The sequence below is a fragment of the Amblyomma americanum genome, chromosome 1 (genome assembly GCF_052857255.1).
Source record: "Amblyomma americanum isolate KBUSLIRL-KWMA chromosome 1, ASM5285725v1, whole genome shotgun sequence".
Lineage (NCBI taxonomy): Eukaryota > Metazoa > Arthropoda > Arachnida > Ixodida > Ixodidae > Amblyomma > Amblyomma americanum.
The window spans coordinates 61,496,369-61,518,818 of record NC_135497.1 but is presented as its reverse complement, the minus strand read 5'-3'; the positions used below and the strand labels follow the sequence as shown (position 1 = coordinate 61,518,818).

The following is a 22,450-nucleotide window of genomic DNA, read 5'->3' as shown; positions in this document are numbered from 1 at the left end:
CTACTGGTCGCAACCACGGTGGTCGCAACGAACGTTGCTTTTCACAGACAGACAACTTAAAATCGTTTTGTTTGGAACATTGGTGGCGCACACGACACGGTCACGCTCCTTGAAGGCTCAGGGGACCAAAACGTGCCATGAGCGTGCGTTAGGTGTTTTTATTTTTAATTTTTATTTTTTTTTTACCTTCTTGGCTTGATTTGGTTTTTAGTACCGTTGATCTCCCGATACAAAGGGATAGCCAGTATCATCATCATCATTTCGTTTCGGTGGTTGGAGGCTGAGGGTTGCATTATTGTCATTCTCATAATAGTGCTCTGCAAGAAGAGAGTCGAAGGATCTGAATCAATTAAGGGCATTTTTGTAGTTCTAGTCACCCCCCCCCCCCCCCCCTCGCCTCCCCCGTTAGTTATTTCTTATGCTTGTCCCCTGTGCTTAAGCTTGTTCCAGCGCCTCTCTTCCGCCATACGTATGGCCTGAGTTGTGTCCCGCACAAGTAGTGGTAAAGCGCTGAAGCTTCAGCTGCAAAAGCGTTTTTCGTGCTAAAATTATTTTGCTGTACCATGGGCAGAAGTCGATCACGTTCGCCGCTGAGGAGAGGTGAGCAAGTGTAACGGTCAAATTTCTGAAGTTTCCCGCCTAGCTTAATGCTGTCGGTGAATGTCTGCTCCCCAGTAAAGCTGCGAATGGAAATACGGTACTCTGGTAACGATAACAATGAGGGGCATAAAGCCACATGGACATGCAGAGCGCAATGCCTGTCGTGTGGGTTTTTACGTCCCCTGTTGTGGCCGTAACCAAATTAGTCACTGCCGTTTAGTGGAGTCGGCGATGACTGCAGTTTGTTTTTCAAATGGAAGCCTGCGTTACTTTGTGACCTCAACCTTTTCCAGTTCACTTGCTAGTGAACGGATTCAGGAAAAGACTGTTTTGCAGCTACTTACTGAGCGGCAGTCCGCGCTTATGTGTACCACTGGAGCGACTTGTATTCAAAGGAGTGCTAAGCGTGGTTGTGGAGCTGTCATGTGTGTTAGGATATCTGGAGCATGTTTCACCTGCAAACATGAATTCGACTTCAGGTAGCTGATCAGTGCCGTTCCTGACAGGAGCGGCCACTTTAATCTGTGCCTTTTTGCTTTCTACCTCTGTGCCCAGCAGATCGAGATAGGGGTAGGTCCAGGTCCCGTGAGCGAGATGCCCTTCGTGACCCACAGCGCGATCGTGATCTTGATCGAGAGCGCAGGCTACCAAGAGGTATGTTTTATGGTATTTCACGTTACAAGCCTCATCATATTCTGGCCATATTGTATATGGTTGGGCTGGTTTAGTGCTTTTATGTGTACATCATTTAGCAGCATGCAACTTCAACGAACTGAGAGGATGACCGAAACACATACACTGAGCTCCCTGTAATGTCGGTCGCGTTACTTCGCTGGTCAGGCTATTATGTTAGCATGCGACATGCGTGCCATTTCAGTATCTTGCTCAAGTAATGCCTGATTGTGTGTCAACTAGGTCAAGGTGAAAATGGCTGAAACTTTCACGAAAAAACTTACTGTTACCTACATTCCTTGGCAGTTTTGTGCCTGCTGAAAGTCATTTACTTTTAAATCTTTTTTTTTTCTTTTACTGACCGTTTCGGTTTTAAGTAATCAGCATGGTACATTAGATGCGGCTAATTTGTGTCTGTCAGGCTTTTATGCCCTAACCCCTGTCTCTTGAATATTGATAAATGTGGTATGCTGCACCTTCGATATTTTTGGCCTGCTTTTTCAAGCTGCTGCGTCAATTCTTCGGTTTCAGTCTGCACTGCTGCACACACAAACATGCAAGCATGACTGATGCAACTGCCATTGTCATGGTGTCTGAGCAGTTGAGTCTGAGATAGTAACACAGACTGGAATGTGGCACCTGTTGAAAGTGGGTGTCATTGTCACAACTGTGACATTGCTGTCGGTAGTTGGTTGGCAGTTGATTGGTAGTTATTGCATATGCTGCAGACAGGTGCCACATAGCAGGCTACACGCTGCTGTCTGGAACTCAGTGGCCTATATGACCTATATGGGGGGGTTCATTTGAACCATGTATTTCTTTGACTTCTTTTGGTCCAGAAAAATGGGCTGTAGCATAGTTTTCTGTGTAAAATTTCTTGCACTTGAGGGGTGGGAGGGGAAGACCCCCTCCTTAAATCCGTCCCTGGTTTGGTGCAAGTCAGACAATGGCATCACTGCAGCTGAGCTGCTATGCTGACAGATCTTCGTATCTTGGGGCAAAAGTGTCTTGGGAATATTCACTTCTTGCCAACCATGCCTATTAGCTTTCCTGTGGTATTCACGTCACCTATAAGTCGGAATCCTTAAAGGGACACTGAGGAGAACTCTAGCATTTTTTTTGTTAGCAAAATCTGATACTTCGGCATTTCATGGCTTTGTTGCCGCTTGTCCGGCCGCGAAACATGCATTTATTTCAAAGAAATTTGGATTCGAAGTTGAGAAAGTCTTTCCCGCTGCTCTGATTCAAACTTGAGAACTCTTATGACGACACGGAGGACTCTTAGGACATCACAGAACAGAGTGACGTGATACGTGACGTAAACGCAGACTCTGTGATTTCTGACGGCTAGCAGTGCGGTGCACAACCTTCCTTTGCCAGCCTCAGAGATTCGTGGCTTCCATGAAGTAAGGAAAATTCCTCCAAGGTGGCGCCTCTTGTCCTAGGAAGTCATCACGCTTGTACTTGCGAGATTGGCCTGTGACGGCGACACCTGTATTTTGGTTCTTGCTATTTTCTACATTACAAGAGCTTTGTTTTCAGTAAGAGTGGCATTTTTGTGATCAGGAGCTGCTATTCTATCGATACAAGCCAACTTCAATTTCTCCTCAGTGTCCCTTTAAGGTGTAGGCGCACTGTACTTAAACACAAGGGCTTACAATAAAGAACAGGAAGACCAGGCAGGTAACTTGTGTGAACTTTCAGCTGTTTATTAGTAGTGCTGCTCTCCTTATATGTGCACATAACAAAGAACAAATACACAAAACGAATAAAAAAACCAACAAGATGGAAGTGCAATTTATGAAAAACCAACTAGCCACCATTGCAGCATTCAATATGTCAGTGATGGAACTTGTGCGACATTTTTCTACAGAATCAAGCTTTTGCGCCACACCTGCATCTAAAGGGCATTGAAAAAGATGGAAGGAACAAAATTGAAACTGAAGCCTGCGCTTTCAAATGTTAGCTGTGCGCACCTTCTGTGGAAATATTAGAAATTTTTGTATCATTTGTGAATAGAATCTGCTGATCGATTTTAATCATACCACACGTTTCTAGTAGAAGTATGGAACGAATATCTGAAAATCACGGATTTTCCTGCTCCTCTGAGCTCACGGTCAAAAACTCGTGCTTGTCACACAGTAATGAACTTGCGTTTTACTTGTGTAGGCTTTCGCCAGCACACAGCAAAAGCGCATGCACGATAGTGCCAGGCCTTGCTTGAAACAAATTCATTGACGGCCATCGTGAGAGCCTCCGCAGCCACTCAGCGCTCGTGGACCGGAAAACAAAAGTGCAGCACCACGCTGCGCGTCAGTGCATAGTGTCACGACTCAATAGTTGGCCATGAACGTGGTAACGAAGAATGTGAACAGGCACCAGTGCTCTTACCGTTGTCGATCCCAACGATGCGCAGCACGCAAGGATATACAGACCTTGTAGAGGATAGAGGGGCGGGCAGAGCTGCGGCATGCAAACACTCCAGTGGCGTGTTCGCGGCGGCCACTTTCACACTGCACAAAGTTTTGTCTGTTAGAATGGTCTCTTAGATATATGGGAAAGGAAAAAGCAGAAGACAAAAAAAAAGCTGCAGAGCCAGCCCATGCAGGTGTATTTCATAGAGCGCTGCCCATGCTGTCTCTCTCTGTATAGTTTCATTTTCGCACGTTCATTTGTGGTCGCTCGCATCACTGCGGCAATGAAACTTCATCAGCAGCAGCAATAAAATTCACTTTGCACGTAAGCATGGGGATGGTCATTTGAGAAATTATCAGAATGTTTCTGAAACTAGCTGGGAGCACCATATCACGTTTATTACAAACAATGCAATGAGTAAACTAACTGGTGAGTTTTATAATGGGGGACCCGCTCGGTTAGGGGATAGGGGAATTGTGGGGCATCAGTGTGCATGCGCAGGACAATAACCCAGCCGCCGCGGTGGCTCAGTGGTTATGCTGCTTAATTGCCAACCCAAAAGACGCGGGTTCAATCCCAAAAGAAACCGAATGACATTTGATGCATCGAATCGCATTAAATATTCGATATTTAGGAAGCCAACAGTCAACGAAACCAAGGAGCATAGGAGATTTTTTAAAAATTTGTGGTGTTGATCAGTGGGAGAGTAATTGCGTAATTATTTTATCACTGAATGATTAGAAAACAAAAAAAATATGTCCGGTGCTCTACCAACTGAGCTGTGGCGGTGGCTGTCGAATCTTCTGTTTTCTTGGGTATTTATGCTGCGTGTAACCTAACCTTTAGAGCGTTCACCAGCGCCACCCTCACCCACAGCGGCAGACAGTGTACATCCTGTACTACAGCGAGTGTCACGTGACACGTGATAGAACTGTAAGGGTGGCAGCTGTGCGAAAACCCTCTTATGCTACCTATGGCATCAAGACTGCTAGAATCGAGGCCCTTGTTAAGCTATTTAGCAGGCAAGGGAATGGAAATTAGGGCTCGTTTTGAAGGAAGCCAACAGTCAATGAAACCAAGGACCATAGGAGGATATTTCTATTTTTTGTGTGTTTGTACACCACACCACTAACGAAAAGCTAAAAGACAAACGCATATTTTTGGCCATGTCAACTGCGGATTGGCAGAAACAGAGCTTGTGAACTTCCAACGCTGTTTTCACGCCACTCAGAATCTCGCTAAGCCAGACCTCATTTTGGCTGTGTTTGACGCTAGTTATTTGTTTATCTTTCCAACCGACTAAGCTACGAAGTAAACCCTTTCATGACTGCAGACAAGGGTGCTGGACAGCTTTAAAAGCTGATAAAAAGAAAAAACTTGAAGCAGTTTGCACGCGGAAGTGTGTTGTCTTGAAGGGAGAGGGCCCAGCCTATGCAGCAGGGCAGTTTGATTAGGGTAACTATTTTCTGCCATAAAATTAAATAGCAAGTGCTGAAATCTTTGAACCTATTTTTCTCAGTTTGCACTTTTTCGCAAAACAAAATCATTAAGAAAACTATCATTTCCAAACTGCTTCATGAAAAGCTGTTTTTCTAGAATGTAATTCTGTCAGGACAAAGATGAGGTACTTTCACATGCTTAAATTTTTCTAACACACACAAAAAAAATTATGCCTGACCTATAATGACAAAAAAAAAAGAGCTTTGTTTTTAAAGTTTCTGTTTACAGAAATTGCATAAAAAACATGTGACTGACCTTATCCTAGGATAGCACTATAAACCACCTAGAAGGTATCTAATTGCAAACATTAAGTATACCTTCATTATTTTTGGAATGGTAGTTTTCCTACGATCATGCACCTAATTGCTCTATATGACAGCTACAAGTTTTTCTGTTTGTGCTATTGGATTGAAATTTAGCATATACTAGTATTATGTCAAGAAACTAAACCATCCCTGAAAATTTTATGGAAATTTATACAGCAGTTCAAAAGTTGACTCTTCAGCCTGGCATCCCTCTTTAAAGAGCTACACACACGAGTATATTGTGTTTTTGTCTGGTTACTCCACTAGAAATAGGAATAACTTTACTGTGCTTCCATTTCATTGCAAGAACTAAAAACATGCATTCTTTCCGCGTACTGTGGTAGGTGGAATCAAGTCGATGAATGTGTTGTTTCCCTGAGTGGCTTTGGAAAATTTGTGACCTAGATTGTGGTCTGATATGTTGCAGTATGCTTCTATGGTCATGTTGTGATCGTTACGGTGTTGTACGACTGTCTGTTTGAGTGTTGTAACTGTTGCTTTGTTTTTTTGCTCTTATGTCATAATGTCACTTTTTGGCATGATTGTTCCCATTTGCTTCTTCCTGTTTGTTTTTATTCTTTAGTTATGTAATGGTGTATAATTTTATTATGGAGTTAGCAGTACTGTAAATAAATAAACTGAAGCTGTCCTGCATTCTTTTGAAAGCTATTGGATGTGACTGCCACTCTTGTGAATGATTTAAGTATCACGAAACATTTCATATGAAATTTAACTGTCAAAGCAAAGCGCTCTGTTCAGTCAAACATTGTTGATGGGCTGAGAAGAAAACATTGTTGCTACAATCACTACAGTGATTATCATTCGAAAGCAATGTTTATGAGCCCATCACAGGGCTGTGTGCAGGGGAACCGTTTTGGCAGAATTGCTCTGCCAGCACTGCTCTCTAGGCATTGCAAGGAAACATAGAAAGGATTGTCCTGCTCCCATTGATGCCTGAGCTGTCTCTTCTCGTTCGTTTAGCGAGCTGTCTCATTGATTTCACCAGCAATGCATTACGTCCTGCCTCTTTGATAGCGGCCTCAGATGTCATTTTGCCGGTGGCATTGTCGAAGCTAGAAGCGTAGAAAAAAGACAAAATAATAGTTTTGTGTAGTTTTTTTCATCACATCTCGTTATTTTCCACTGTGAATAAAATTACACAGTGTTCAGCAGAATCTTCGTCCATTTGCCCAATATAGGGTTTTCCTTTTAAGAAAGAGTGCTTATAATGACAAAATTTGGGCGTAGGGCTTATGTTTTTGTTTTACTGTGATCACAGTGAATATTTGAATTTGCTGGCTCCAAAAGCCAAAATTTTTCTACAAGTCCATTTTTTTTTCTGCGGAAAGAAAATTTTGCTGTGAAATGCAATTTTTTTTTTTTTGTATAAAAGCTGGAACGTATGCTTCAAAATGCCATCGTGACAAAACCTGATATTGCTACTACAAATGGCAGTTTATTCTGCTACAAAAGCTGCTACAGGAAGCCTGTTGTCAGTTCCACCACTGCTATCTTGTTTTCTCTTGTGTTGATTGTGAAATGTTTTTCTTCATTGACTTTTCAGAGCGACATAGGAGCCGGTCCCGCTCCTTGTCTCCAAGACTTCGCAATCGTTCACCACGCCGGCGGCGAAGCAGGTGCTGTGTTTCCACCATTAAGGGATTTTGTTAATTAACTTGATATCACTTAATTTGAACTGATGCTTTGGTCCCATCAACATCAAGTGCATTTTATTAAAAAGACTTCCCTTAATGTGAACTTAGTGTAATTTGAATAAATTTTCAGTCTCCTTCAAGTTTGAGGTACCAAGAGTTGCCTTAAATGCTGCAAACAGAAGGTAAGGGCAGTGCTTAGTGCTTAGTGCAATTATGGCTCAAGCGTTCCTATCGGCTGTAGTGGTGTGGGGTAGCTTTTGGCACATCCGAAGTACTGCCCATTGTACACAATGCACTTTGGCCCATTTGGCCTGAGAATTTGACAAATTCATATCAGCCACGGCTGTATCATAGAGATTCTACTATATTAAGTTTTTTTTTTATCTTTCGTGTTCTTTGGTTTCTCTGTGATGAGTTTGAGTACAATTCAGTTATTTATGTAGTAGTGAAGTGAACAACTAAATGGCACTTAGATAGGTAATAGCACTACAGAAGTTTTAATTTATCAAATAATTTCCTTTGTGTAATATTCTGGTCACTCATACTTTTTTCTTTGTGGCATTTTTGTGCAGCATATTGGCTGGCTGTGCATCATATGGGAAAATTGGGGTAATGCAAGCATTGAAAACTATCATAAGTATAAAAGAGTAATAAACTGTTGTCTACATGGTTGTGTGTACACATTCTTTGCATATTGTTTGGCCCTGGGTTCACTACCAAAACGGCCTTAGCAGTGCAAGTAGGTTAAGGCGTGGTGAAAGTTCGGAAGGGTATGGACCTGTGTATACAAAGAGAGCCTCCAAAATGCACATTTTTTTTTTCCCTCGAACCTGCATTTCTAAAAAATGTGCTAAATTCAGTGAGAAATGCATTTTTGCTACCCATCATTGATTGCCGCAATTCCATCCATTCAAACCCATTGAGTTCATTCGGGAGTTTTGTAGACAGGAGCCACAGCAGAAGAGGGGTGGTGTGCACTTAATTTCAGACATGAGCAGAATTGCTCCTGCCTTTTGCTTGAGTTTTTTGTTGCAAGGCAAATAAAAGGGGTGATGGGAAGGGGTGTATTGCTCATATTTGTAGCAAGTGCTTTTTGAAAGCTCGGTTACTCGATGGCAACAATTGGACAACTCGTGGACACGGTGTTTCTGTTTTCTAGTTTTCTAGCAATGACACGATCACATTGAACTGCTACAGGTCATTTTGTTGTGTTCCGTACCTCCAGGTCAATGGTACTGATAAAAGCAGATAACAGTCATTGTTGGCTAAATGCTGTCAAGCAACTGTTGGCCTATGGTCAGCGCCTAATTCAATATTGAGGGACGAAAGTATGGAATAGTGTGCCACTTGATATCAATATGGCTAACAATTTCCTATTTTCTGTTAAGCGCTTCTACTTTACAAAGATTGAGGGTTATGTTTGTTAATCTTTTTATGTATGTTGTTTAGTGTTGCTCGCTGTTACTTTGTTCCACTGATAATTTGTAACAGAGTTTGTGTACATTGGGCCTATACTAGCTTCGGCTATTGGTCCAGCATTTTTTGCAAACGTTTTGTAGTATCTGAAGTGAAAAGAAAGAAAGAAATGCCCATCATGCATGGGAGGGGTTAAAAAAGCACTCGAACATTGTAAAGGTTACATATGCTGAAAGAAAAAAATGGCTAGGCAGGAGCACATTTGGGGAACTGATGTGCCAAGCCACACTCACAGATGTTTCAAATTCTAGTGATCCTTCGGCAGCTAAATGAAGGTGGTCTTTTTACAGCACGTGCACCTTGCCTCTTGGAGCATTGCAGTAAGCTAGCGATATGCATTTCTGGAACTATGCAGGCCTTCTTTGTTTTCCTCTGCAGGTCTCCCAGAAGACGGTCTCGCTCCCCAAGGCGGAGGTCTAGGAGCAGGTGAGATGTATTAAATTTAGCACTAGGGATGGGGGGGTGTCATATTGTACTCCTCAGTCTTATCTCTTACTTGCTTCACTTTGCTGCTTTCTACATTTTTCAAAGCGTCACTGACATATAAGTAACTTGTTAGTTGGGTGCGAGAACTGCTTGGGCAAGTACTGAAATGGACCTGCTGCAGTGGCCGAGTGGCTATTGCTTGTAGCCGTTAAGGCCAGGGTCGCAGGATCAGTCCTGGCTGCAGATGGAATAAGGTGGCTGTTTGGGCTTGTTGGTCAGTGCATGTTGATAGGCAAGAGTAATACACAGTAGTCACTCTGGATCTAAGTGCACGATCAAGGCTTCCTGTGAGGCAAGTTGTTTGTCACATTTAATAAATACACTCTGCTTAATAAATACACACTGGCTTTGGCTTCGCTTCAATTCACTTAGAACCGAAAAACCACTATTCGCACAAGCCTGTTTTTTCAAAAGCTTGGGTTTGGTAACAGTATCATTGGAGCTGGAAGAAATTTCCTATAACGGTTGATTTGAAATATTCTAGCTTACATTTGTACTAATAACACATAAACAGGTGAGGCTCTCTGCCTGGACGTTTGATCATACATACTCTTGAAGTTGCCCCATATTGTTAATGTTTTGAGTGGTCAAGGTTAAGTTCTGTTCCTTTTCTTGTTATAAAGCTCTTTGCATTAGGCCAATAATTTATAGCATACACACAGCTTTCACTTCTCATTGCACTTTCACAGTTTCATATGACGTTCGTATTTGTTCAGTGAATTGAAAACAAGGATATTCGATTCATTATCTGAGTTCCGAATAGTTGTACACTCCTTTAAAAAGCCCTTTACTGACCATTGTTGTGTACTCAGGACGTACTGTTTGCACACTGTACTCATTGCTATATGCAGCTTGGATACAAAGTTTGATGTTGACATGTTTTCAGCAGCCAGCATTTTCTGGTCAAATGTGACGTCACTGTGAGCAAACTATGTGAAGAAAAAAGGGGTGTGAGTGTATAGCTTCCAGCCAGCATCCAACAATTCCTCACCTCTCATTTTCTGTCAAAGGTTGCAGGAATAAATAGGAAGACACTTGTTGAATAAAACATTGTTTACTCTCTTTGGGCCTTCGACTTGGCTCAAGGCCTCTGATTTGGTCTTCCGCACAACTGGGACTAACTGCACGAAGTGGACCCAATGCCATTTGTTGCTTACAGGCGACGTGCAGATTTCTGAAATTTTAGCGGCGCTAACAAAGTTTTGATATCGGCTTTTTGAATGTAGGTACATTAGCTGGCATAATGTCGAGGTGACGGTTGTTTTCTTTGATTCATTCATAATTTGGGCATTAAAGAGTTAAACTGGGATGTACCGATGCCTAGCAATGTCATGTAGAGAATAAGTTTAGGCATGTTGGTGGTTCATACTTAAAAACAAATAATAGCACACAAAAGAAGACAGGACGAATGAGAAGACATGGAAAAACTCGAACTTTGAACTGGGAATTTATTGCATGGTCAGGAGCATAGATATATGCATGTCCGATAACTGCAAAAGGAAGAGAACAATGACAACGTGGTCAGAACACAATGCCCGTGCCGCACCAGCCGTACGCGCCAAAAATTCGAGTTCCTTCCTAGATAAAGTTATCGGCGTCCGGCTGACACACTCAATTCCAGTTTGCACAATCTCGGAAGCTTCAACGATGTCTCTTGTTAGTTGGTCACAGTGATAATACAGAACAACTGTACCCTTAAAAAGTGGTCGGCAAGGTGGGTCACTGTCGCACGTTTTGCAGTGCAACGCGAAATGCCCATCCACACCATTGGGACTTCGTTCTTGTCCTATTTTAGGCATACATTTATACATCTGCCGATTTGCCCGATATAGAACTTTCCATATGACAGTGGAACCTTGTACTATATCACTCCCTGCCGACGAGGGACATGGGTCTTCCTGTGTCTGGTAGTTCAGCCAGGCTTCCGCCTCTTGACCAGGCAACTCATCCTGCACAAGGTCCGCAATCTTTCAGGTGCAGTGAATTAAATTTTAAAGGTCCACATCGGGCAAACGGGCAGATGTATAAATGTACGCCTGAAAGAGCACGAGAACAAAGTCCGCAGTGGTGTGGATGGGCCTTTGGCGTTGCACTGCAAAACATGTGACAGTGACCCACCTTGCTGACCACTTTTTAAGGGTACAGTTGTTCTGTATTATCACTGTGACCAACTAATAAGAGAGATCATTGAAGCTTCCAAGATAATGCGAACTGGAACTGAGTGCGTCAGCGGGCCGTTGATAACTTTACCTAGGAAGGAACTTGAATTTTTGGCGCGAACAGCTGATGCCGGCACGGGCGTTGTGTTCTGATGACATTGCCATCGTTCTCTTTCTTTCGCATTTGTCGGACATGTATATATCTATGCTCCTGATCATGCAACAAATCCCCAGTTGAAAGTTAGCACTTGTCCGTGTCTTCTCGTTTGTCCTGTCTTCTTTTGTACACTATTATTTCTTTTTAAGAATGTCATGTAGTGGGTTCACTGCTTTTGCCATCACAGTTTTTTATGAAGCACCAATGGTGACAGGTTTTTGTCTTTCATCTACCAAGGGAACGCAAAGAAAAGGTGGAAACTCCTGGAGCACTCCCCAAATTCCTGTTGGAGCGGCCACCTATCACAGGTATAAATTAAGTTTTCTTCAGGCTCTGGTTGATTCTTAAAATGTGGGCACATTCTGTTCATGACCATGTTTCTGTTGAACTGTTCTGTAGCTAAGGACCTGGAGGGAAAAACTGAAGAGGAAAAAGAAATGATAAAGCTGATGGGCTTTGCCAACTTCGACTCATCCAAGGTGTGTCTGTTTACTCATGTGAATGAATTTAACCTTGCAACTGTGTGCATCATTTTCCAAAATATCCAGGCCATTTTGTAGTAGTAGTATAGCAGCCATATAGGTGTGCTTTGCGACTCCTGTGGCAGTACAAAATTTTTGATTGTGGGAAGATGTCGCTGCTTTTCACATTTTTCAAAGAATCACTGACATATCAGTAACTTGTTAGTTGGGTGCGAGAACTGCTTAGGCAAGTACTGAAATGGACCTGCTGCAATGGCCGATTGGCTATTGCTTGTAGCCGTTAAGACCAGGGTCGCAGGATCAGTCCTGGCTGCAGATGGAATAAGGTGGCTGTTTGGGCTTGTTGGTCAGTGATCATGGTTAAAGAATGCAGCGTGAAAAGACAAGGACGAACAAAGAAGTGCACAGGACTGGCGCTGACTACCAACACATTTATTCAGAGAAAAGAGCAGCTTTTATGATGCCATCCAAAACCCACGTGACCGAGTAAAACAGCAGTCATGGGAAAACTAACACAGATACACATCGTTGCACACAATATCAAAGTAGCAGCACATCGAGGCGATGCAACGTCAGCCCCGAACCCAAAACTAGAGAACCAGGAAGAGCCTTAAGGTAGCAGAATACAAAAGGAAGAGTAAGCAACTTTTTTATGCACTCGCAGCACGAGGCAATTGACAGAAACAAGGAACAAACAACCAAAACAAAGACGAAAACAACGACAAAGTCACCGCAAAACTGTGTCAAAAGTTGAAGCAAAGCAGAGTCAAGGGGCGAAACGCTTAACAAAACAAAACGCTACGCTAAAGCTGAGTCAACCGCTCAAAGCCATATTGAGTCACAGGAAAGTTAAAAAGTTCTAAAGAACAAGACTTATTCCATTTGACTTGCAAAATAGAGATGTAATTACAGTGGACCTAGAAAACTGGACTCCTTGTCTAAAAGTAAAATTTAAGGCGTGCTAACGCACTTGTCTTCTGCTTTGGCAATCAATCGTGCCTCAATAATGACCCTTTCAATTTCGGTACGCGCACGTGCTCTGATAACCGGGCGCGTGTAGAATGGTTCGCACCCTTTGCAAGTCTTGCAATGGTCGTCCAGGTGCCCGCCGCTTTTGTTACATACCTTCTGGCAGTGTTCAAGCAATCTCTCGTTGAGGCACATGCTGGTTTGCCCAATGTACACGCTTCCACACTTCAAGGGTATATCGTAGATGACACATGTAGCACAATGTGTGAATGGATCTTGTGGGATACACAGGTATCCCCTCCTCGTCCCCCACGCCAGCGGCGACCGTGACTTACACGGGCGCGCTGGCCACCAGGAATGTGGAGAGAAGGCACCCCCGCGACTCTGCTCATTTCCGCCCCAGCACTGACGTGACGTCACGGCAGCGCGCTGCCTTCTGCGGAGAGGATAGCACGCCTAAGCTTGACGGCAACAATTTGCTGCCAGGGAGGCAATGGCCGAAGGGATAAAAGGGGGGAACGCACGGCGGGAAGCGACTCTCGCTGCCGGACCTTACCTAAGTGTCCCACGGACCCCTTTCGCTGCCTGCCGGCCCCGAACACCAACGCCGGTCGACGTCAACGACTTGGTGAGCTACTGAACATCTATTTTACGGATAGAACATTCTTCCGCAGTGTGCTTTACCTCGCGTTAGGATAATAAACTATTTCCTAGCGTGCCCTGCCGTTGCCTATTTCGTCCGGACCTGCCGTGGCTGCGACTCTGCGCCACGGGTTGGGGAAACGTGTTGCGTACTTGAATAACGCCTGCGTGTAGCTTGCACGGAAGCTCGCCTTCCCGGTCGGCTGGACGCAGAGTGACCCCATATCTTCTGGATTCCGACGGCGTCCTGCTGAGGTATATCCCCTCCGAGAACGACACAAACGAGGCGTTCAAGGTGGTGATACCGCGAGTATTGAGAGCAGCACTGTTACGCTACTTTCACGACTCGTGCATCGCTGGGCATGCAAGCGGCCCCAAGACTTACACTAAGTTGTGTCGCTTTGCTACCTGGCTTGGCATGAAAAGGGGCGTAATACGCTACGCCTGCTCGCGCCATGTGTGCCAAAGTGTGAAGCCCCGAGGCGGACGACCACCCGGCCTCATGCACCCGATTAACAGCCAGACTCCCTGGCAAATCGCGGCGTGTGACATCATGGGACCGTATCATATGACACCGAGTAGGAACAAGTTCCTGCTGGTGGTCACGGATCACTTCAGCAAGTGGGTTGAACTTTTCCCCCTTAGAAAGCTGATGGCACGAGTGATCATGGAAAAGCTGATGGACGTATTCACCAGGTTCGGTTTCCCCGAGCAGCTGATAACGGACAACGCGTCCTACTTCACTGCGAAGGTGTTCGTTGATTCGTGCGCTGCACTCGGCATTAAGCACAAGAAAACGACCACATATCATGCTCAGTCGAACCCCATGGAACGAGTCAATCGCAACGTTAAGCACTTGCTTGTCGCGTACTCTGAGAAGCACAAAGATTGGGACTCCTATCTGCCGGAGATCGCGTTTGCTTTGCGTTCGACCGTTAACCGCTCGACTGGGTATGCGCCGTCTTCTCTCAATCTGGGTAGAGAGCTGCTAAATCCGATGGACCGGATTCTATCGGACAGCAGGAAGACGCCAGTCACTTCGTCAGCACGAGCTGAGTACGCGACGCAGCTGCGCGCTAAGATGACGGAGGCCTTACGCAAGATTCGCCGCAACCTGAGCACCGCTAGGGCGCAGCAGAAAGCACAGTACGACCGCTCGCACCGGGATGTTCACTACGAAGTGGGCGATCTGGTGCTTCGACGCCAGCACGTTCTCAGCGACGCAAGCAAACAGTTTGCGGCCTCGTTGGCGCCGAAATGGATCGGGCCGTTCCGCGTGCGAGAGAAACTTTCCTCGCTCGTTTACAGGCTCGAGGACTTGCGGTCGAAACCGACAGGCGGACCGGTGCACGTATGCGACCTGAAACGCTATGTGCAGCGAGATGAGTGGGTAGAGGACACAGCCCGACCCGCGCCGCAGTCGGATAACGAGCGCTGCGATCAGCCGGCAAACCCTGCGTCCCGCTATAACTTGCGCCCTAAGCAGAAACAGAATCTGCCTGCGCAGCCTAGAGCGAGGGCGCGAGCAGGCAGGCAGTCTCGTTAGATGCATGAACGTACGGGCCGCTCATGCCGATCAGTGTCACGCAAGACTGACTTGCGTTAACCCGCATGACTATCGTGAGGGTCGAACAGCCACGCAGCACGCGCTGCGGGAGTTGGCTGCATCTGTGTTGACCTTTTTCAGCGCAGATGGAAAAGAAGCAGGGCACATCAGAACGACACCGTTCCACTACCAACTACCAGCCACCATCCAGCTTCGGCAACGCGCCGCGCCCAAGGCTCGACGCTACACTCGCCCGCGACCTGCAGTCGCCACCCTGGCCACCCCTGCTACCTGTCACATCGCATCGGAGCCCACCCGCCGACTGTGCGCCACCGCCTGCGGGGCCCCATTACCACCGCAACCCTGGGTCCTCGCCTGCTGACCAGGTATGCCAGGGCAGCCCAACCGCGGCCTCAACCATAAAGCACCGCAGCCCTGGCCCCTGAAGCCACCTGACCCAGTACCTCAGGGGCGCAGCCATGGACCTGGCCTCCAAGCCATCGCAGCCGGCGCCAAGGAGGCGGTCGACCGAATTCACCGGAACGGCGCAACCGCGCGCACTCGGAAGACCGTGACAGGGAGCAAGATGCCGACCGTCATCGTGCGGGAGGCCAAGCCTTCGGGGCGAAGCAGCTGATCGGCGGGGGCGTGGCGCGGCCGTCAACCGATGCACCTGCGGGAGCTGAAGAACTTCGAACCTCGATCCCAGGATGGCGGAGAAGATCAAGTAATGTTGCCCCTGCTTCTGTGTTCGGGGGGCTTCTTAAGGAGGAGAGGATGTGGGATACACAGGTATCCCCTCCTCGTCCCCCGCGCCAGCGGCAACCATGACTTACACGGGTGCGCTGGCCACCAGGAATGTGGAGAGAAGGCACCCCCGCGACTCTGCTCATTTCCGCCCCAGCACTGACGTGATGTCACGGCAGCGCACTGCCTTCTGAGATAGCAGCATCCATTCGAAGCCGCAACCCGGAAACGGCGGAAGAAGTCGCAATAGCGCTCGCATGCGTAGGAACGCAGGCCAAAATTATAGCTAGTGACAGCAAAACTGCAGTCTACAATTATGGCAGAGGGAGGATTGCCTTAGAAGCAGCACAAATTCTAAAAAAGAAGGAAATTGGGAGGGCCATACGCATCGTGTGGGTACCAGCTCACGCATCCATCCCTGGAAACGAGGCGGCAAACACCCTGGCTCGAGACCTCTACTTCCGAGCCAGGGGAGAGCCGCCCGACTGCAAGGACCTGGATGAGAGACTGATCAGCTATGCAGAAATAATAGAGAGCTATAGAAGTCAAAGGAGGATTTTCCCTCCGCCGGACAAAACACTAGGGAATAAAGAAGCTACAACTTGGCGTAGACTACAAGCTGGGAACTTCATAAACCCGGTGTGGGCATCACACGTATTTAGGGAAAAGGAAATAGAGGAAAAATGCAAAAAATGTGAGAATAGGGGGACCCTAGATCACATCATTTGGGAATGTACACACTCCCCAGGGATTAAAGAAGGAATAAATAGCAAGGAAGCCTGGGAAACCCTTCTGCAAAGCGCGGACCCCGCCGTGCAGAAAAAAGTCATTCACCTGGCACTGGAGGCCGCAAGAGACCAAGAACTCTATGCCTGCCTTCAGATGCGAGGCTCCCGGCCCCCACCCCTAGGCCTGCGTGCCAGAGATGGGGAGTAGGGGAGCCTCTTCTCTGGTGGAAATAAAGGTTTTTGGAATGGAATGGAATGGAATGCCTTCTGCGGAGAGGATAGCACGCCTAAGCTTGACGGCAACGATTTGCTGCCAGGGAGGCAATGCCCGAAGGGATAAAAGGGGGGACGCGCGGCGTGAAGCGACTCTCGCTGCCGGACCTTACTTAAGTGCCCCACGGACCCCTTTCGCTGCCCGCCGGCCCCGAACACCAACGCCGGTCGATGTCAACGACTTGGTGAGCTACTGAACATCTATTTTACGGATAGAACATTCTTCCGCAGTGTGCTTTACCTCGCGTTAGGATAATAAACTATTTCCTAGCGTGCCCTGCCGTTGCCTATTTCATCCGGACCTGCCGTGGCTGCGACTCTGCGCCACGGATTGGGGAAACGTGTTGCGTACTTGAATAACGCCTGCGTGTAGCTTGCACGGAAGCTTGCCTTCCCGGCCGGCTGGACGCAGAGTGACCCCATAATCTACATGTCTTATAGGGTAAACCTTTTTCTTTTGCTTTGCCAGCAGGGTACACACTCGTGACAGTTGGTACGGGGCTGAGAATACAAGATTAACATTGTTCCTTTTCGCAACCTTCTTTAAGTTATGGGACAGCTTGTGCAGATATGGCATTACGGCCAGGGGAGGCTGTTTTGTTTGTTCTAGCTTGCCTGCGCATTTGCTTTGCACTTTTAATTTCTGGAGAAGGGTCTCTGAAATGCCACGCACCAGTGCTGGTGAGTAGCGAGCACTGTAAAGACGTTGGACTTGTTTCTCAACGCTGCCTGCATCGTATGGGGACAGCTTTTCGTGAGCGCTGCCTGGATGGCAGAAGAAACAATGCCTCGCTTAATCAGTTTCGAGTGAGCGCTGTCATGCGGAAGAAGACCCTTCTTAGAGCGAGGGTTGTACATCCAACATAGGTAAGTTTGTTCAAAGCTAAACAACAGGTCCAAAAACTGTACAGCCTTGCCTCTCAGAGGTTCACACGTAAAGTTGAGTCCCCCAGAAAGGAATCTGAAAAGGGCGACAATCTCAAAAGTAACACGGTCAGCAGAACCAGGTGTGCAACTTTTGAGGACAATCAGAAAATCGTCCACATACCGGAAGACCGAATGGACCACAGCGCTCGGGAGAACCTGGCTAATGCGCTTATCGGCGGCGGCCAGGTAGATGTCACACAGGACTGGCGCGATTGACGACCCGATGCATGTGCCATTCTTTTGCACGAAGTACTGACCACTGTGCTGAAAAACAGTGGATTCCAGATAGAGCTCGAGAAGGCGAAGGAAATTGTTGCTGCTCACACCCGAGGTGTTCTATTGTCCTCAAAAGTTGCCCACCTGGTTCTGCTGACCGTGTTACTTCTGAGATTGTCGCCCTTTTCAGATTCTTTTCTGGGGGACTCAACTTTACGTGTGAACCTCCGAGAGGCAAGGCTGTACAGTTTTTAGACCTGTTATTTAGCTTTGAACAAACTTACCTATGTTGGACGTACAACCCTCGCTCTAAGAAGGGTCTTCTTCCGCATGACAGCGCTCACTCGAAACTGTTTAAGCGAGGGATTGTTTCTTCTGCCATCCAGGCAGCGCTCACGAAAAGCTGTCCCCATACGATGCAGAGCAGCGCTGAGAAACAAGTCCAGTGTCTTTACAGTGCTGGCTACTCACCAGCACTGGTGCGTAGCGTTACACCGGACGCGCAAGTATGAGCCATTAAAGGCTTTCGCCTTAAAACCATAGTCTGTTGCATAGTCTTGGCTTCTGTTGTCTGGAGTGCTCTGCTCTAGTATTCTACATAAGCATGGTGCAGACTACATCATGCTAGAAGTAATATGGTATGTGACATGGAATTTTTCGTGAGATCCATAGAGCCATTGCTGTTGCGACTGTTTTTCTGTGTAGGCCATAGACTCTTCTAGGTAGATAATTTTCCTTTTACTACTTTGTGCTCAGCTTTTGAACTAATACTGTATTGCTTTAGACTTAGAAACACAGAAAAGCAGTTGTTACTGTGTAATGTGTGACACTTACGACACACACATTTTTATCTCGGGTGAAGCCGACTGCTGCACCTTTGAAGTTGGCGCGTGACATCCTAGTCGAAATCAAGATGAAATGGGCTTGGGCAGAGCATATAATCTGAAGGAAAGATAACCAATTGTCTTTAAGGGTAACGGTCTGGATTCCAAGGGAAAGCAAGCGTAGCAGGGGGCGGTAGAAAGTTAGGCGGGCAGATGAGATTAAGAAGTTTGCGGGGATAATGTGGCTGCGGCTCGAACAGGACAGGGTTACATGGAAGGAGACGGGAGAGGCCTTTGTCCTGCAGTGGGTGCTGACAGGCTGATGATGATTATGGTGTGTTTATATAAACTGCTTAGAAACATGATTACCTTTTCATTTAGTATGCAGGTAGCAAAGTGCAACCCACTCTCATTTACTAAAAATTCTAGCATAAATTCTCATAATGCACAGCTGTGCTTGTTGACTTTAATGCAGTGGTTTGCTTGGTAGTATGAGCACTAATCCTACAGGTGCTTCATTATTTTTAACTTTACTATTTTCTTGCTCATCTTGGGAATTTACTAGTAGACAAAATTATTAAAAAGAAGGAACTTGCATATGTTTTACAGGTAGTAGTGTGTACTGAGTCTACATGCATTTAATACAGATATGGAATATTCTTTCATGAATACTGTAAACTGTGAAGTCACTGCCAAAGAGACTGCAGAGTAGCTCTGTCCTATCAGTGGGCTTTTATATAGTCTTCGAGGAAGAGATGAATGAGGAGTTTGAGCACACCGGAGTGATACACATATTGAGAGACCTTGGTACAATTATTGCCGGATGTTCACATTTTCTTGTGCAGCCGTGGAGGCATCTTCTCTTGTCAAGTCCAAGTCAGCATCACCAAGGTGTCCTGTTAAAGAAAGGACTGTATTTTCACATGGCATAAAAAGCTCTAGAAAGATAAAAGCAACTGTTTTCTGGGCAAACTTGTGTTCAAAAGTAAAAAAACAGCAGCATAGCTGTCAAGCACACGTGTTGACCTTATGGTGGCTTTGCCAAGCTCAGTTTTAATTTATTTGTACCCGTTTCCAAGTAATCTAAATTAACTTATGCACATCACTGCCATTTCAGCATGTGCTCTTGCAGTTATGGTGGTCGTTCAGTACAGTGTCAATTTGGGGAAGTCTCAAACAAAAGTATATTTATAGCAAGCGTCAGCAGTAACACGACTGTGTTTTTATTCTTCTTGCTTGAGTTGTCAAAAGCGTCGGCTCTTTTGTTGGGTTAGGCATGTATGAGTCATCAGTGCATGATGCCATATTCAACTACGTGCTGCCAATAGGCTCTATACAGCTTCCAAATTTTGAACCAGCATTCTGTCACATTGCTTTCAGTGTTTGATGTGCTAAACTGTGGGGTAAACTGAGCTCACCTGACGCATTGAAAAGGCAAAAATGGGAATGCATAAGTATTACTCATTCAGTGCAGCTTTTTGCTACTGCAAGAGGAAAAGCTCACCCCCCACTTTTTGTTAAACATTATCACTAACAATGACTTATACATTATTTTCTGCTGGCAATGGCTGTTTCACTTTACTTTCGCATTAATTCATTGGTCTTTCAGTTTATTCCAGCTGAGGCGTTTTGTTAGTGTGTTCGGCGCCTCGCAATAAATGCACTTGATGACACTGGCAGACATGTTGCCAGCTTTTTAGTTGAAAGCAACTGGATAAGTGAAATTTCATTTCAGTATTTCTTACATTTTGATGTTGTAATTGACACATTTTCTTTAATGCAAAAAAGCATTGAATTTTTGTGTGCATGACATAGTGCTAAATGTCAGTATGCATTTCCAGGGCAAGCACATACCTGGCAACAATGTTGGTGCTGTGCATGTCATTCACAAGCGGAAGTATCGGTGAGTGTTGCTGAGCTTTTGCTTCCGACTGTATTGTTCATTTCTGATGTTTTCCTTTGTGTTTTTTTCCTTGCAGCCAATATATGAACCGGAAAGGAGGTTTCAATCGCCCACTGGACTTTGTCGCTTAGCCTGCCTGTCACTCGTGCCTGTCCAATCTGCTCCTGTTGTTTTCTGTACATTTTATTCAACAAAATGAGTCACCTGTGTCCATTGTCCATAGTGGTGTTTATTTGCAGTTCCTGTACGTGTGTTACTGCAAGCAGTAGTTCCTGAGGGGACTGAATATTGAAGCTGCATAAATAAATTTATGCCAGCTAGCTTGGGCCTGCATCCAGTGATCATACCAGAAGTGTGAAAAAAGAATTCTGAAAATTTTAAGAAGGCAGTGAATGCTGTTGACAATGTTGGTGTGCCAAGATGCAGTGTCTTTAACGTGTGAAATGCGTACAATGCTCATCCTCATGTGTGGCAATTTTTGTACCTTCATTTGTGCATGAACCTGCCACTGTAACTCAGTGGCTATGGCTGCAGAGTCTGAGGTCATAGTAATAAACCTTGGCACAACGTCTGAATTTCAAAGAAAGCGAAATGCAAAAGCGGCCATTTGCCATGTGCAAAGTCTGTGTGCATTAATAAACCTAAGGTCGAAATTAATCCAGAGCTCCTCGCTACGGCAGCTCTGTCGGCCACATGGAGTTTCAGTTTGTTAAGCCCCAAATACCATACCATAATATTGTACACAGTCGCGAAGTGAAGAGGACGTTCTGTCGCTGGGAAGTTGATGACGACAAGGATGCTGCAGCAGCTAGTGCAATAGTGCTGGTTTCTGGTGCGTCTGTGTACGGCCTAACATTCCTGCTGCTGAACCTTGTAATAATATATGCGTGTTTGCAAGTATATTTGCTTGTGATTGGCGTTTGTTGTAGTTGGCAATGTCAGCTGCTTGTCCTTGAGCACGGTGATTGGACACTCTCAGTGCTTTTTATTCTATACCTTTATTTCTTTAATTAATGAACAACTCCAATGCACAATCAAGTGAAATCAAAGGCTGAAACAAGCCTAAATTTAGTACAGTAAATACGCCCAGAGGACAGTGCGCTTCTCAGTTGTGTACAAGTAAAACTCTGCTCCTATCTATGTTATCTGCACAGCATGTTCTCATCCCATGTAGTTAAAAAATGGGCTTTCTTCTTTCTGTCCTGTTCATTTTTCTGTCCGAGCATCTCACCACTTTTGTTGTACATAGCTATTAGCACAACAGTAAGCTGCCACAGTGCATGAAGCAGCGCAAGCTCTGTCTGTCCGAGCACTTGCTAGTTTATGGTAACTCCAGCAAACCATAAATATTTATTAGCTGTATGTTGCCAGAAATCTTGTCTTGTGCATAGTCCGACTTTAGCTGAATGATGTATTACCTATGCTACATAAACTTTCGTTACGAACTACACCTGCCACCTGGGACCCATCACTGCCGTAAGCATGAGCTGTAGCTGAGGATTTCCTTCACTAATGTTTATGTGTACAGCTGGCAGCAAAAGTTTGCAGGAGGCTGGTTTGCATAAAAGAAATATCAGCACAGTCTCGCAAGCGAATCGCCTAAAATGACTGCAGGTATCGGGATGTGCATGTTCCATCCGAACATGCACGTTTGGACCGTGTGCAGCCATGTGCAAATAGCACCAGAGCGGACAGTTCAATGGTAGGAGCAAAACTCCTGTGGCTTTGGCACCATGATGGTGAGCACTGATGTGACATTGATGTTTAT

General features: G+C 45.7%; 2 protein-coding genes across 3 annotated transcripts; both read left to right on the top strand.

Moving 5' to 3' along the window:
• The first annotated feature begins 87 nt into the window (after positions 1–87).
• Positions 88–20,900, top strand: ytr (U4/U6.U5 small nuclear ribonucleoprotein 27 kDa protein yantar). Of its 2 annotated transcripts, none has more exons than XM_077645694.1 (8): positions 88–600; positions 1,159–1,254; positions 7,057–7,129; positions 9,002–9,049; positions 11,663–11,733; positions 11,825–11,904; positions 20,621–20,682; positions 20,759–20,900. In XM_077645694.1, exons 1-8 carry the CDS (start codon positions 564–566, stop codon positions 20,811–20,813), a joined length of 522 nt encoding a protein of 173 aa, XP_077501820.1. In that variant the 5' UTR covers positions 88–563; the 3' UTR covers positions 20,814–20,900. The 2 variants fall into 2 exon arrangements, with proteins under 2 accessions (XP_077501820.1, XP_077501819.1); XM_077645693.1 differs by having other exon boundaries at positions 415–600; positions 1,156–1,254.
• On the top strand, positions 13,245–15,654 carry LOC144112875 (uncharacterized). The gene is made up of 2 exons (XM_077645695.1): positions 13,245–13,504; positions 15,211–15,654. Exons 1-2 carry the CDS (start codon positions 13,370–13,372, stop codon positions 15,508–15,510), a joined length of 435 nt encoding a protein of 144 aa, XP_077501821.1. The 5' UTR covers positions 13,245–13,369; the 3' UTR covers positions 15,511–15,654.
• Positions 20,901–22,450: the final 1,550 nt, after the last annotated feature.

Excerpts from the sequence above, each read along its gene's own strand:
- LOC144112875 (XM_077645695.1), top strand. The coding sequence starts at position 13,370 with ATGGCCGAAGGGATAAAAGGGGGGAACGCACGGCGGGAAGCGACTCTC. Across the intron at positions 13,505-15,210 it reads CGGTCGACGTCAACGACTTG|ATGGAAAAGAAGCAGGGCAC; the intron begins GTGAGCTACTGA and ends TTTTCAGCGCAG.
- ytr (XM_077645693.1), top strand. The coding sequence starts at position 564 with ATGGGCAGAAGTCGATCACGTTCGCCGCTGAGGAGAG. Across the intron at positions 601-1,155 it reads ACGTTCGCCGCTGAGGAGAG|CAGATCGAGATAGGGGTAGG; the intron begins GTGAGCAAGTGT and ends CTCTGTGCCCAG. Across the intron at positions 11,905-20,620 it reads CCAACTTCGACTCATCCAAG|GGCAAGCACATACCTGGCAA; the intron begins GTGTGTCTGTTT and ends ATGCATTTCCAG.